The sequence below is a fragment of the Theropithecus gelada genome, chromosome 3 (assembly GCF_003255815.1).
Source record: "Theropithecus gelada isolate Dixy chromosome 3, Tgel_1.0, whole genome shotgun sequence".
Classification (NCBI taxonomy): Eukaryota; Metazoa; Chordata; class Mammalia; order Primates; family Cercopithecidae; genus Theropithecus; species Theropithecus gelada.
Genome location: NC_037670.1, coordinates 36,007,365 through 36,023,370, shown reverse-complemented (window position 1 = coordinate 36,023,370; position 16,006 = coordinate 36,007,365). Strand labels below are relative to the sequence as shown.

Sequence of the window (16,006 nt, the reverse complement as noted above, 5' to 3'; positions counted from 1 at the left end):
TATTTTTAGTAGAGACGGTGTTTCATCACGTTGGCCAGGCTGGTTTCAAACTCCTGACCTCAGGTGATCCGCCCACCTTGGCCTCCCAAAGTGCTGGGATTACAGGGCTTGAGCCACCATGCCTGGTCTCAAAGTTGTTGTTCTTTATTATTTTCAATTTTTTCTTCCCTATTTCTTTTTTTTTTTTTTTTGAGACAGAGTCTGGCTCTGTCACCCAGGCTGGAGTGCAGTGGCCGCATCTCAGCTCACTGCAAGCTCCGCCTCCCGGGTTCCCGCCATTCTCCTGCCTCAGCCTCCCGAGTAGCTGGGACTACAGGCACCCGTCACCTCGCCCGGCTAGTTTTTTTTTTTTGTATTTTTTTAGTAGAGACGGGGTTTCACCGTGTTAGCCAGGATGGTCTCGATCTCCTGACCTCGTGATCCGCCCGTCTCGGCCTCCCAAAGTGCTGGGATTACATGCTTGAGCCACCGCGCCCGGCCTTTTCTTCCCTATTTCTAGCACTACAATTATTTCCACCTTCTCTTCCTTTTCAATACTCAGGTGTGAAATTGAGCATGACCCAAATATTCATGATCTAGGAGAAATCAATTAATGTTCCTAATGAAACTCATCCAAAGAAGCCTAACACCACTGCTTACAATCTCCCTTTGCTTCCTCTCTTCATCTCACGACCCTTGGCCGTCTGCTTTTAGGTCTTTCCTTGAATGTCTAACGTTAAAATATAAATGGGTGCATTTGCCTGCTCTTTGATCACTCATTTTGGACCCAGTGATATAAGAATGAACAAGAGCACTTCCAAAAACCAGACAATTGTTGTCAAAAAGCAATTCAAGGGGTCTGGGTGTGAAGCTGTTAGATGCATTAGGTATACTGTTTAGCAGATGTAATGGCAAGGAAATTAAATTAAAGATTCCCTGTGATAGAGGATAAAGGAATGTTTTTAAAAATATAAGTCACCGTGGCCTTAAACTATATGTCTTATTTGCACACTCTATTAAAGAGCATATTTAGTACGAAAATCAAGATACAACCATAGTGTTGGCTTTGAATTTTATTAACTCCACCTTAAAAACTGATGTTAAGCTCTCCTGGCTGGCTTTATAGTCTATACTTAACAAAAGATTCAGGGAACTGGTTTTCCAATATCATTTTATGTGCAAATTTCTGTGTTCAGTAAGTGGCTGTAAACTTAGCTCTTTACACTACATGACGAATTTTCAAAACCATCTATAGATTTTCCTTCGCAACCTATGTTGTGAGTGTTCTTGAGCTGTATCTACATAAGTGGTGGCCTTTCTCATCATCTGGCACCGTGGACTCAGGGATACAGCAGGCACAGCTATCTTTTCTGGACTCAAGGTTAGTAAGCATTTGAGAAAGGAAATTCAATAACCTGCTTTCACTGCACAATTTCTTTGCCAGTGCTTACCTTTATTTTTGAGGATCATACTCCTAGCCAGCTTGCCTAGAGCTAGCTTGTATAAACACTGCAGAATGTCTACAAGTATCTTGGCCAAGGTTGGGAGTAGGGGGGTCCCATGAGACATGGCTTCTCCTTTTCTGAATCACATATCTGCAGACACAGTGACTTTAGAGTGAGCACACACTGGTTTTTCAACCATAACCTAATTGCTGCATATTTCTTGTTGGAGCTAAATCAGGAAACACTCAGTACTAATGAATTTACATTTGGCAGTGGACAAGTGCTACAAATGTCCAGCTACTTATGGCTAATAATTTTAAAAATAAATCAAATGCTTTGAATTTAATTTTACTCTCTGACCTCATTTCTCCAGTATTACTGAAGGTGAGAGGGGGAGGGATAAGATATTAGACATCAATGGAATACCCATTTATAATGTACTCTTTAGGTACCATTAAAAAATTGTATATGTGTTGTGAGATTACCTGCTTAAAAAATAGCAATTGCTTTTCTGCCTTTATAGGGGCCACAGTTTAACTTTCCTAAATAAGTGAAAATCAGTTTTTTCTGTGTATCAGTTATTGTGTCATGCTGAAATATAGCACTAACTTGAGGGACCGTGTTGGTGAGATAGGGGTTTTGACCTTTAGAAAATGGGAATAGACCACTGTGCCTTTCATGTTCTCAGGCTGCTGTTTACAGCTTTTCTCTTATTGTCAATATCATTTCTTGCTCTCAGATTACCTGTCTAAAGTCTCCCCACCCTCACCCCTCATGACTATTTTATTGCTTAAAAAATCGAGTGGCCTAGAAAATTAGAACAGAAAAATGGTAGAACCGTAAAATAGGAATAAATGGGCTCTGAGTGGAAGCCTGCGTATCTTCCTAAGGGTAAAGTTGAAAGGTTTTATAATAGAGTTTTGTGACATTGTTTAGTCTTCTAACAAAGATGCATCTGTTTGTTATTCTATCATCTTGGGCTTTGACTGTCTTCTTAGTTCTCTCTCACGCTCTTCAGTTGAAATGTTAAAACCTCAATCATCTCTAAAGTGGGTTTAGTAGTTTCTTTTTTTTTTTTTTTTCTTTGAGACGGAGTCTCGCTCTGTCCTCCAGGTTGGAGTGCAGTGGTGTGACCTTGGCTCACTGCAAGCTCTGCCTCCTGGGTTCATGCCATTCTCCTGCCTCAGCCTCCTGAGTAGCTGGGACTACAGGCGCCGCCACCATGCCCGGCTAATATTTTTGTATTTTTAGTAGAGACGGGGTTTCACCATGTTAGCCAGGATGGTCTGGATCTCCTGACCTTGTGATCCGCCTGCCTCGGCCTCCCAAAGTGCTGGGATTACAGGCGTGAGCCACCGCGCCCGGCCGGGTTTAGTAGTTTCTATGGTCACACTTCCACTTACATTGACTTAAGTCAGCTTTTTGGTTACAATTTAAAAGTTATTAAGTTATTTCAATTCATCTTTAAATAATAGCACTACAGGGAGTATCACTGTTTCAATTCTGAATCTGAGTATGCTCTTTTGAAACCAAATAAGATATAACTGAGCTTTGTCATTGTGCCACACTGCTTTTCTTTGGTTTTTGTTATTCTGAAATCACTTTATTCACGTTATAAGCTACTGATAAAATAGGATTATTTTTATCCAAACAAAAGGCTGCCTAACCAAACCAACATATTCAAAAGTGAGAAAGTCTAGATTGGAGGAAATAAATTAAATAAGTAAACTATAAGCATTTTCTGTTCAATGAATTTTGGTAACTGAATTTATTTAATATATATAAGAAATTTAGATACATTTTTATTAGTGCAAATGAATAAGATCTATTTCTATTAAAAGTATGTCCTTAATTGTTCTCTATCTTGAGTCCTTTGGAACAGAAACAGAGACATAAAAATATGTAAATTTGTTATAAAATCTTTAAAAAATCAGAGCATGGACTCCTTTAAATATAGAATTAATGTTAAAAAAATGAAGACAATGCTGAAAGCATATTTACTGCATAGAAATTAAGATCACAAATTCCATAAACATGAAATAAATGAATCATTTCAAAATCAGGAACAAAATTCTCCCCAGCATTGTAATTAGCTGACCTAATACTTGCACAGGGAAAAAAATTTGGTCTCATTTTAGCCATAAGTATTTGCTGCCTTAGCAACTAAATCCATTCATTTAGTGATTCAAGGTTTAGCTCAACTTCTTGGAATGTGTAACGTGTGATTTTGAAATAAAATATTAATGTTATTTTATTTTCAGAAAACCTGAAAAGAAGTAAAACAGAAAAGCAATATTATGAGTGGAGACTTAAGATTCCACCCAAGAAGGACTTTATGAGACATTGACCTGATCAACATAGATAGGATGATAATAAGGTAACATTTACTTTAGGACTTTATGGGCATTTAATCCACAATGTAAACTGAGCTAAACATAAAATTACCATTGTATTATTGGTCTAAAGGAAAAGCTTCATACACTAATTCTTATTGTTGTTTCCAAGTCTTTAAATTATTCAGATATTTTTTCAGCTAAAAAAGAACTTTTTTTTTTGTATCGAGATATATTTTAAACCAAGCTGGACCCAGATTGCTTTTTCAAAATGAGACATACAAATATATAGTAATAGGTGGCTAAATCTTTACCTGTTCACCACTAATGGAGCAAGAATGAGTTAATGAACACATTTTGGCTCCATGGTATCAGAGAACTGTGCAGCCTTTATGTCTGAAATAAATTGAATTTGTCAATTGTTCTGGTATTATGTAGCCACAGTTCAAAACAGTCAACATACTAAAAAGTTATGGGACATTAAGTCATAAACTTTGTGGAAGTGGGAAAAAGACAGTTTTCATAGATTATTCAACTTTGAACCCTATATAATGAGATAATTTTATAGAAAATTATTATGATCAATAATTGCTGTCACATTCAATTTAACCACTGGTTTTAGAAACACAAATTTTAAGAGAACACAAAATAAATGAGAATATGTCCCTTTCTGTAAGATAGGAAATTTCAGCTACATAATGTCTGAAGATTTTTTACAATGCCAATGCATCTATCCTCCTGTGTTTTTATTATTTTAAAGTACTAAAGAATTCTAGGAAATTTGCAACAGCTTGTTTCAAAGATTACTTAGGGGTCGGAATTTATTATTTCTAAAAATTGTAACTTCCTCAGTATTTTAATATAATTTACAGCACTAATCCTAGTCTTATAGAATTTAATAAAATATGCTGTGCTCCTGAATTGTATTGAAAGGATAAAGCCAAGAGTTTCTTTTGAAGTTCTTAAAGTGTTTTCCCATCATTGAGATTGCTTTTCTATTTCTGTTCTGCAGTTTTTACTCTGCTTTCAGGAGAATCTGCTATCAGGATAAAACCAAATTCTTCTAGTCACTGCAAATATAGAAAGCTTCCTCTTCTGGGTTTATGTTGCCATAAAGAGAATCCAGCAGAATTGTCACCTACACCTTAACTGCACCCCTATAATAGGCATGTAACAAATAATTCTGAGAGTCATATTAATAGCAGGGAAACCAAGATGTCTGCCAAAGTTCTCACAGGAAGCTAGTGGTAAAAGAAGGAATAAAAGCCAGACTTTCAGGGCACTAGCTAGGCATTCTGTGTGGTCTTCCACACTGCTTCTCCTTTGAACTTTTTGAATTCAAAAGCCAAAATACCATAGCTAAAATGCCACCAAGGACGTTGGCAGTATATACCCACATATGATCAGTTTCCTTGGTCTTTCTTCTGACATTATCCAAACAACTATTGTCTTAGAGGGCAAGATGAATATTATGAGGATATAATGAAGTCAAACTCCTAAGAATCCCAAATTTTGTTTCTCAGCCTGTGTTCTAAATGATACCTACCATGGCCATCATCCAGGAATTCTGTGATGGTGGCTGAAGTGCATTTGGACCAGGGCTTAGACGCATCAATACTGGTAAGGATGGAGGACATTAAGCGCTTATCTTCTGTGGAACCAAAGGTCTCTTCACAGAATTTGGAATCGTCATGGGAGAGGCCAAGTAGATGTCCTAAGGGAGAGAATAGAGGAAGTGTAAATAATCCGTGATTGTGTATTTCTTTTTTTCCATGACTATTATGCTAGGGCTTGATTTTTTTTCCTAATTGTAGATGAGTTCACTTTAACTGCTTTCTCACCCAGAGACGGGACCTCCGGGGAAATAACAGTTGCATGGAGTTAGTGTAGCAGTTGCTTTTGCTGAACATTTCGATGGAAACTGAAAAACTAAAGAGTAGATGTTCCCATAATTCATCTGGATCACATATGCTTAATGACATGTGGAAACAAAGCCTTATTTAGAATTAGAGTTTGCTAGACAATTGTGGGATTATGTCATAGCCCTCACCACATATCATTTGGATTGTCTAATTTTCTGCCTTCTCTGATCAAGCCCCATGAGATCAAAGTGCATTTGCTCCCATATACTGTTGAAACCTCTGTATTGAACTTAGTGCTGTGCAAGTTGCAAACACTTAATAGATGGTTTTTGAATGTCAGTGACTTATTTTCTTAGTCAAGTAAATAGGTGGCTAATAAAAGGGAGGACTAGGGGAGACAAAGAAAGATAAGTGAAATGAGGAACTTTCCTGTTTCATGCACACCTAAGCTTGCTTCATCCATTCATTTCTTTTGGTGATTTAGAGAGTTATGAGTTTACTGTTGTCACAAACATACAGCTTATTTTGAAAACATACCCATTTACATTTTAAAATGTCTAAAATACCAATAACATGGAGTTTGAGAGCTTGAAGAAAAGACACCTGGGTTTCCCCAGTGATTGCTGTGATTGTTCAAAACCACTCAGCCAGGTAATATTTGTGCTTAAGCCTCTCAAACATGTTCTCTGCAGTTCCAGTCAAGCTAGATATTATTTTACAGAGCCCATAATCACATTCTTATAATCCAAGTAAATTGCTTTTTATTACATAAGATCAATTTTCATGCAGTCTAAGGAAAAAATGATATTCCCCAACAAATTTACAATGCTATTTAAAACATCTAGGACAGTAGTTTGAGCAATTACATACTCTAAAAAGTAGACAGCAAATCATCCTAGGGTAGTGTTTTTAACAAAGCTTTCTAGAATCATACACAAACCACTAAAACAAATGCAGGAAACACTGTAGCAAATTGGCGACTACATTCTCCTTGGGTTCTTGAATGCCAAAAGCAGAAAACTTTGGCCATTCTAGCAACAGAGTCCAGTGTGCACCAATAAAACCCAACAGAGATGAAATCTTTCACTTTAGATTCCGACTACTTTGGGCCAACTTGTTAAATCACCAACACCTCATAACAAAATTGTCCACTGAGCAACTGATTGCTGTTATGGATGAAAATAAATGGCTAGGGCTTGGTGACCTTCCAAGTCTCCACATTTTTATGTTATTTATTCAGATATTTACTTCAACAGTATTTACTAGGCTAACATGTTTTCTCTGGGAAGTTCTCCCACCATCACTTAACATTTTGTTTGTTCAGTAGCATAAATGTGCATTATAGTCTATACATAAAGTATGTCCCAACTAACTTGCAAAGGAAATTAGCAGCGGCTCATCTAATTTTTGAGTGGTTTGTTAAGCTTTTCAAGAAACTCACAGCTCACAGGAAAAAAAAGAAAAAGAAAAAGAAAAGAAAACCAGAATCTTTCATTCGTATATTATTAGAAACGACTTAAAGTTACTTAGTACATGAAATACTTGTTGATAATGCACTCTACACTTCCTGAACTTTTCCGAGATAGAAGATTTATCAGTTAACACTGAGGGATATGGGTGGAAATTTCACACTTGAGTTTTTTCCTCTGGCATAAGAGAGAAGAAAAGTGTCCCCAAGTGACCTCTGCAACAAAATATTTCTTTGAATCCAGGTTTTATACTTAAAAACTGTGACTTATGCATTCTACTTCATATGATATTTATATTTATTTAATGGAGTAATTGTCTTTTCCTCCAAATCCATATAAATACATAGCACTTTCCATATGCCTTTTTATTATTGTATCAAGAGATTTTCACTTCATTTGGAGGGTAGATTTTAGAATTCTGATTTAAAATATAGGAAACATGGCAGACACAAAATTCACTTTGAGGGGCCTGAGAAAGTACCTACATTTTTGTCTTTCAAACTGAGAGGTGAAGCATATAATTTTAAAGGGTTCAATTATGTAAGCAAGTCAATTTAATTTTTAAATATTTTGGCATCATTTATGAATCTTTCGGAATGCTCGTTAATATAATATTATGACTTTTATGCTCCCCAAATTGACTCATTTTACACTGAAACTTAATTGCCACTGAAGATGCATAAAAGAAATTATACTGGAAAAAACTGCCATTCAAGCATGAACACGTCTTCATTTCACCTCAGCAAGGGGATGTGAATTTTGTAAGATCTCCAAAAGTCAGGCCGAAGCAGACTGCTTAGAGTCAACAGAAAGAGATGGACTCTTTTGAGGGCGAATGAACATTCTGTCCTCCATGAAGAAAGCCTGTCAGCTGTCTGGGAGAGGCATGCTCTCTCAAGGGCAGCGAGAGTCCTGCGCAATGTGAAGAACACTTAAGCACCCAAAGTAATAGGCAGCCAGTTCCAGCGTAGCTGGAACCAGGGCATGGCGAAAGAACCATGTGACTTCCCTTCAGGAGCTGGACAGGATATGAAAGGGAAGATCAATGTGAGGGATGTTTGGATGCTCTTCAGGAAAGACGTGACACACATTCTAAAGGCTGCAAACAGCCAAAGGAGTGGTATTTTCTAATTCGAGCCCTCCAATCAATTATGCTAAGACATTTACTGTTAGCTGAAATCAGCCTTGAAAAAGCAAAAGTATACAAAAGTATAAGCAATTTTAAAGGAGTGCTCACGGTAAAGACGGCACGCTATGATACTGAAAGCTAACTTACTAGAGAAAATCCAGAATCCAGGGAATTTAAAATACAATGTCACAGCTGACAACTGGGTATTTCAAGTAGGGATTGTGAAGGGGAATTGGAAAAGCTAATGGCTTTGAAGACATCTGCCTTTTCAGGAAGAGGTTGTTCATAAATCATTCACAGAGATGTTTAAAATGAATGGTGTGGTTTGGAGATTAAGCATTTCTTGGACAAGCAGACCCCAGGAGCATTAGCAGCAGAAAGGATTAGATATCCCTGTCCCAGAGAGTAAAACAGCACACGGAGAATATAAAAGAGTGTGGAGAAAATGTGTACAATGCCAAAACTAGTTTGTTGTTTACATCAAATTGTATTACATGATGAGTTTTTAAAGCAATACAAAGCAACAGAGTTAGTTGCGGGTGAGGTTTTAGAGGAGGCAGGGGATAAAATCGAGAAATCCACATAGAATGGCAATCCTTACCCTTGGAGAAGGGAAAGATTTCTTTTTGGAGAGTCAGAGTGCTGCAAGAGAAGGGTGGGGAGGCCTCAAAGCCATTTTGACAAAGATTTGAGAAAGCTCCCTCAGTAAAATAGGACGTGAAACTCCTAGCGAGACAAAAGGCAGAGGTGGGTTCAGAGGTAACTATCTGCTGTCAGGATTTAAAGCAGAGGTAGTGAAGTCTTGCTTTAGGGAAGAGTTAGTATTTGTGTTTAGGACCATTTATAATCAGCAGACATGCAAAAGATCAAAAAGCAGCTTGCCTGAGCAATTTTGTTTACAATACTATCTTTCTCAGTTATCCTTAATTCTTGATGATGTAATTGAAAGCTTTTCACCTAAAACCCTGAGGCAATTAAGGACCAAACACACTTGTGTAATAGATGCCCTTATTAATGGCCTCTGTATTTATATGCTAAATAAGGTTTTAACTGGGTAGGGGAGACAGAAGCCAGAGTGAAATTCAGAGAATAATGCAATCGTCTAATCCACGAGTATTTTCCAAGTGGTGCATGCTTCAGAACTGTATTTTTTTTTTTTTTTTTTTTTTTTGAGATGGAGTTTCTCTCTTGCTGTCCAGGCTGGAGTGCAATGGCAAGATCTCAGCTCACTGCAATCTCCACCTCCAGGGTTCGAGCGATTCTCCTGCCTCAGCCTTCTGAGTAACTGGCGTAACAGGTGCACACCACCATTCCCAGTTAACTTTTTGCATTTTCAGTAGAGACGGGGTTTCACCATGTTGGCCGGGCTGGTTTCGAACTCCTGATCTCAGTTGATCCACCTGTCTTGGCCTCCCAAAGTGCTGGGATTACAAGTGTGAGCCACTGCGCCCGGCCAGAACTGTATTTTGCTGTTTGAAATAATTAGTAAAAGCTAAGGTGTAAATTGTGTTAGATGATGTTGACCTATTCTTAATAGATGTTAAATCCTGTCTTAAATACAACAATCATGCTGAGTGTCTGTCAGCAAGTAACACCAGAAAGGAGTTTATTTGAATTAATCTAAGAAAATAAATATAATGATAAATTATGTCAGAATAAAGTCTATAGGGCTGAGAGTTTGAGTTACGTTGTTAGCTCAGATATAGCAAACAAATTGTCACCTGATAACTTTCCTGGTATGAAAATCCTCTTTTTGAATTGGCAAAGGGGTAACATTTTGTAAAATAAATGTCATCTTTGATATTCCCAATACAGATTTAAAGAACACCTTGCTTTCTTGAATTCACAAGGGAATCTGGTGTCAGAAAATCTGTGATAATGTATAGCTAGATGAAGACACATCATTTTAAAGGAAACTGTTGGTTCAGCTTCTTAGTCAACTCAGGTATTACTGTACAACTAGGGCTGACTTAGAACATTAACCTCAGGAAGGAAATTGTTTGTTTTTCTAAACTTTGGTCTGCAAATTAAACAGAATTTCAAGCTCTTGTCTCCTGATCCCAAACTGACCAATGGTCAAGGGGACACAGTACCACATCCTGAAAAAATGTCACAAGAAGCTCTGTAATGTGTTTATTTGGGAAAGCACTGCTCAGATGAAGCATCTGTTTCTTAATGAGGTCATGTTTTTACTTTACCTAATTTTCCAGCTGGGATTATGGAGGTGCAAGGTCTTGCCAGGGGTTGAAAAGTGAGTCAACTGCTCACATGGGATCAGAAGCTAGAATTCTTGAAGAAGGGAACCATGAGCTCCAATCATTGGATCATGCATGCTTATTCAAACACGAATCTTTACATAGATGTGATAAAACTCTTTGACTCCCATTTCAAAACATTAAACATGAACAGTAAATGTGGTATCAATTATGTAATTTGGAAGGAAGAAACTCTAACTTTTTCACCTTATAACTAGCTGTGACAATATCCTTTTGAATCCATTTCAGAATTATAGCCTTTAAAGTAAAAACTGTCTAAAAAAACATTCTAGAAGGGTACAAACATCTTGAGCTCTGAAGCCAGATGGATTGGGTTTGAATCTCACTTTAGCAGTATATTAGTTGTTGACCTTAGATGGGTTTAGCAAGTACCCTGTGTGTTAGCTTCATTCTCTCTCTTGGGTGACCCACTAATGGTACTTACCTCATGGCATTTTGTAAGAATTAAATGATATAAAACATGCAAGGTGATTAGAATATGTGCTTGACATATATCAAAGGACCAGTGGTTGTCAGCTAACTTTATTGTCCTCATTGATATTCTGGGATTGTTATATACTTTTACTTATGAGTATTCTAGTAATCAGTGGTGTGTGTGTGTATATATGTATGTATATGTGTGTGTGTGTATATGTGTATATATATATATAGAGAGAGAGAGGGGGAGAGGGGAGAGTCGTGCTCTGTTACCCAAGCTGGAGTGCAGTGGTGCTATCAAAGCCCCCTGCAGCCTCCATCTCCTGGGTTCAAATGATCCTTATACCTTCTGACTAGCTAGGACTACATGTGCACGCCACCACCCTTGGCTATTTATTTATTTATTTTATTTTACTTTTTGTAGAGACAGGGTCTCACTATGATGCCAGGGCTTGTCTCAAACTGTTGGCATTACAAGCATGAGCCACCACACCAGCCAAAAAGCTTTGATATTACTAGACACTCTTTATGTGGGAGGCAAGAGGAAATTTCCTAAACATAAAACAAACAAACAAACAAAAAAACATCACTCAGCAAGTGTGTGATAGATTTACTTTTTATGCCACCTTCAATTTGCTGTTTTCCACACATGTGGCAGATAATCTATAGGTTTCTCCCTAGAGAAACATGAATTGGGATTAAGTTTTTTAAAAACTGACAATAGACACAAAATATCTCAATATTGCTCAACATATAGCAAAAACTTATTCCCACATTTTATTTGGGGGCCAAGAAAGACATAGTGTGGCTTTGCTCCAAACTGCTTGTTGATTAAAGCAATGGGTGTGTGGGCAAATGCCAAGTTTAATCCTAGTTTCCTTCTCACTTCACATCTTACAGCCAGCCTGGACATCTGAGTCTGTGTATTTGGATTTGGTCTGTGGTGTTTCAAGAACCTCTGCAGCTTTTCAAAATATGGCCATGTTTAATCTCATCATCTACAGAAGCAGAGTCACACACAGATCAGCACAACCAGGGAACACCTTTGAACCACACCAAAACACAGGCGGCTTTGCTGTTGCGTCTCAACCACTTCCTAAGTCACAGCTGAATATTTGGTCTTAACTTTTTAAGTTGCCTGAGTTTAGCTTACGAAGCACACTGGAGTCTTTCACAGTGGAGAGATTCACTCAGTGCATTTTATAATTAACTACTATAAAGCAAAGCTTCGGCATGTTTGCAAATTATGGATTTCATTAGTCTAAATAAAATCAGATTATTCCTCCTAGCACATTAGAAGTTGGCCCAACATCAATAAAATTATTGTTTTTAAGAACCATGTGTGCAGCAGGTGAAATCTTTATTATTACAAGTCAATAATAAAAGTTTGACAAGTTAAAATATAAACTCCAAATGTAAACTTACATTAACTTGAAAACTTTCTGCAGTTCACATTTGGACTGTAAAGTGGCTGCAAACACATTCCTGCCTCCACTCAAGGAACATGGATGGAGACTGTGTTTTTGATAGTTTGCAATTTAGCCAACATTTACATGCATATAACACAAGAAGGAAAGCACTTTATGACTGCCTATCTAGAGTCAATGTCAATCAATATCCATGTTCCAGAAGTCTGTATTGGCATCAGTTGATTAGTTACCTTCAAAATCTAGCAGCTTTTCTGAAAGAATTAGCAGAAAAAAAGAAGTGTTCTAGTTATCAAATGGTATATGAAAAGAGTAACTTTTCATAATTGTTCATTTTTAACCTGTGTCATTTTGACTTCAAGTAATCTAATGCCTTGGATAGAAATGGTGTCAGATAGAAACTTCAGCTCCGCCTCTACTTACCTTATGTGTTAATTATCAAGATAAGTTTTTTTTTAGGTGGGGGGCTCACTCTGTCACCCAGGCTGGAGTGCAGTGGTGTAATCATAGCTCATTTTATCCTCTATCTCCTGGGCTTAAGCAATCCTCCCACCTCAGCCTTCTGAGTAGCTGGGACTACAGGCATGCACCACCATGCCCAGCTTTTTTTTTTTTTTTTTTTTTTTTAATAGAGACAGGGTCTCCCTATGTTGCCCAGGCTGTTCATAAACTAAAAAGAAAATTTTGATTCAGTTTATTCATGCACAAAATAGATATGACTTTCTATTTTAAACCACTATGAAGAGAAAGAGGAAACAGTTGTGCACTTCCATGAAAACCTGTATATAGATTAATGAAAGTGTAATTCTTGCTCAAATATATCCTTTTACTGCTTATAGAAGAAATGAAGTAGAAAAATTATGGGAACTGCCTGGGAATCTTCTCCTTGCTTGTGTTTTGAGCACAGTAACACATTCACACTGTTTGCATAAAGGAAATTACACATTTTGGAATGAGGCTAGAGCAAATTTAAAACGCTGGAAAACTGAGCATTCAAAATTTCATTTTCATCACCATACTTTAACCATATACACAACTTCCGAATCTAGAAAGGCACAAATGTCTAGTAAAAAGGAAGGGGGATGGTGAAACCACATCTCTACTAAAAATACAAAAATTAGCCAGGTGCGGTGGCGGGTGCCTGTAATCCCAGCTGCTTGGGAGGCTGATGCAGGAGAATCTCTTGAACCTGGAAAGTGGAGATTGCAGTGAGCTGAGACTGTGCTGTTGCACTCCAGCCCGGGCAACAAGAGTGACACTCCATCTCATAAACAAAAACAAACAAATAGGAAGAGGGAAGACTGCAGGAATTGAGGAGAATTAAAATTGAGAGCATGGTTAGCTCAGACTGAGAGCGTCACACAGCAATCCAAAAAATACAGCAATGGGAAACAAAGCAGCAAGCTGCATTATCCAAGATCACACTGGCTGGAGGGGCAAGACTCTGTAATAATACACAGATGATCAGGAAATCTTTCGTCAGGCTATGTTTCCTAAATGTTGAAGGCTTATTTTTTATAACACATGTTCATAATATTTAGGCAGAAAGTGAAATTAAAGAATAATAAGGAGATTAGAAAATAAACTGAATGAAAGCCAGATTCTTTTATGAAAGCAGAATTGAATCCATATTCCCCCACTTCCAGACCTTAAATAGCTCAGATTAGCCCATATGTAATACAAAAGGGAAGTTAAGTAGAGAGTGTTTGATTGGACAATGAATTACAGGGACTTCCAAAGAAATAAACAAAGATGATCCAACCAAAAATTTTAGTGGACGCAATGGCACAATCATATATCAAAGATTTAGGTTTGAGTTTTCATATAGAAGTCCACCTTTCTTCTACATTGTTTCCTTGTATAACTATGTCTAATATTCTTGTACTATTGAGAAAAATTCTTACTGTGTGTGTACACACACGTATGTATTTAGTTTTAATATAATGTTTCTTCTTATCAGCTTCTGGCTTCCTGCCTCTCAGACTGCTGCATCAGCCCTGTAACCCAAGATTGGCTTAGGAATTCAGGCGAGCTGGGAAAGGTGACCCTGCACGGCTCTTCCTTCCACCCTAGTTAACTTGAGGTCAAAGCAGCTCTGAAGAAGCTGCATTTATTGCCACAGTGTTTGTCTTACAGGGAAATCTCCCAGATGCAGTCAATGTGTGAAAACCAATCACTAGAAAAGAAAGAAACTGCCCTTCCTTTAAAGAATGTGGAATCTTTCCTTTTGAAGATCAGGATTTGGAGCCCATAATCCTGTGGATGGATGATGCCAACATTCAACTCTGCTGCTTATTCCCCATAATTTCGCCACTTGACCTGTGACGAATCAGCTTCTGCCTTTCCAGGGATTTAGAACCTTTCTTATGGGACTCCTCTCACTCTGAATGATGGTGATTAATTACTAGTGTACTTGAAAAGTCTCCTCTATTTAATTACATCCTCCTGAGTATTTGGACTAATTCCTCTTAGTTTCCGCTGCAGATCGGAATGTTGCCTTGAGCAAGTTTCATGTTTCTTTCTCCCGCTTACTCACTCGAGCACATACATAGATATGTAATAAATATTGATTAAGGTTCCATATTAGGCTCTGTTTTTATCAGTAAGGATTAATAGGCATAAATGAGAGACATAATCTCTGCCCTGGAGCCTAAATGGGATGTGTTATAAGGACGCTTTCAGGCTGACCAGTTCTTCTAGTACAGCTGAGAAGAGAGCCATGCCTCCTCATTAGCCCACCTTATAGGGAAGAAATGGAGACTTAAAGTATCTAAATCACTTGTCTGAGATAAAACAGAGAACCCATAGACAGAGCTGGGACTCCACTCAGATCTTTGACTACTGAAGCCAAAGACACTTAATCAATAAAACACGGAATTATTCTCAGTGATGCTATTGGATAGTTATTTACGTTTAGGTTTTATGTTTGTGTTTTTCTGCTTAGGAGGTAAGAAATGTGTCAGGAACATTAACGCCATACTTAAGAATTGACATTTAACTACTGAATTCTGTTTTACTGGGGCAATATTGTGAATCATGCAATTGCAAAGTACCTTGGATTAGAAGTTATTTAACTCCCCAAAGAAAACATAGCAGTTAGAAATGGATGCTTTGTGAAAATACTCTCTGCCTATTAGGAATGTAAGAAAGTAGTTTTAATTCCCATTTAAAAGTTATAATTTTAACCTTAAAAATCAAAATCTGTTTAAATCAAAATCTTTTTTGCTATAGATGGCAAAAGGCACAATAATTATCAAACCATGCTTTGCTCCCAAAAAGGTGATGCTGAGTTGATACACACATTTACAAAGCAAATGAACTATTTAGCTAAAAAGCAAAACATAAGTATATGTGAATATAAACAACATTTACTATCTAAACTCTACCCAATTTACTCTCCAAAACAACTCCTTGAAATAGGCACTATCATCCCTATGTTTCAGATATGAAAACTGGAGCTCAGAGAGCTTAAGTAATTAGACCAGTGTGACATAGGTAGAAAGTAATTTAGCACAAATTGAGCTCATTTAGGACTAGATGTTGGAATTAGACAGAAAAAAAAAAATTAGACACAAAAAATTGTGTCTAATTCCAACATCTAGTCCTAAATGTACTAAGCCAATTTCTCATACACTTAGTAACCTAGGTCAATAATTAGGAAGCACATAT

At 37.4% G+C, this 16,006-nt stretch overlaps 1 protein-coding gene across 1 annotated transcript in view; it reads right to left on the bottom strand.

Annotated features, from left to right (window-relative positions):
- The window catches only part of ADAMTS5 (ADAM metallopeptidase with thrombospondin type 1 motif 5), a 46,734-nt gene that overhangs the window by 17,323 nt on the left and 13,405 nt on the right, over positions 1-16,006 (bottom strand). Inside the window, exon 3 of the mRNA XM_025380683.1 lies at positions 5,304-5,471. Coding sequence (XP_025236468.1) covers positions 5,304-5,471 — 168 coding nt within the window. The remainder of the gene's footprint in view (positions 1-5,303; positions 5,472-16,006) is intronic.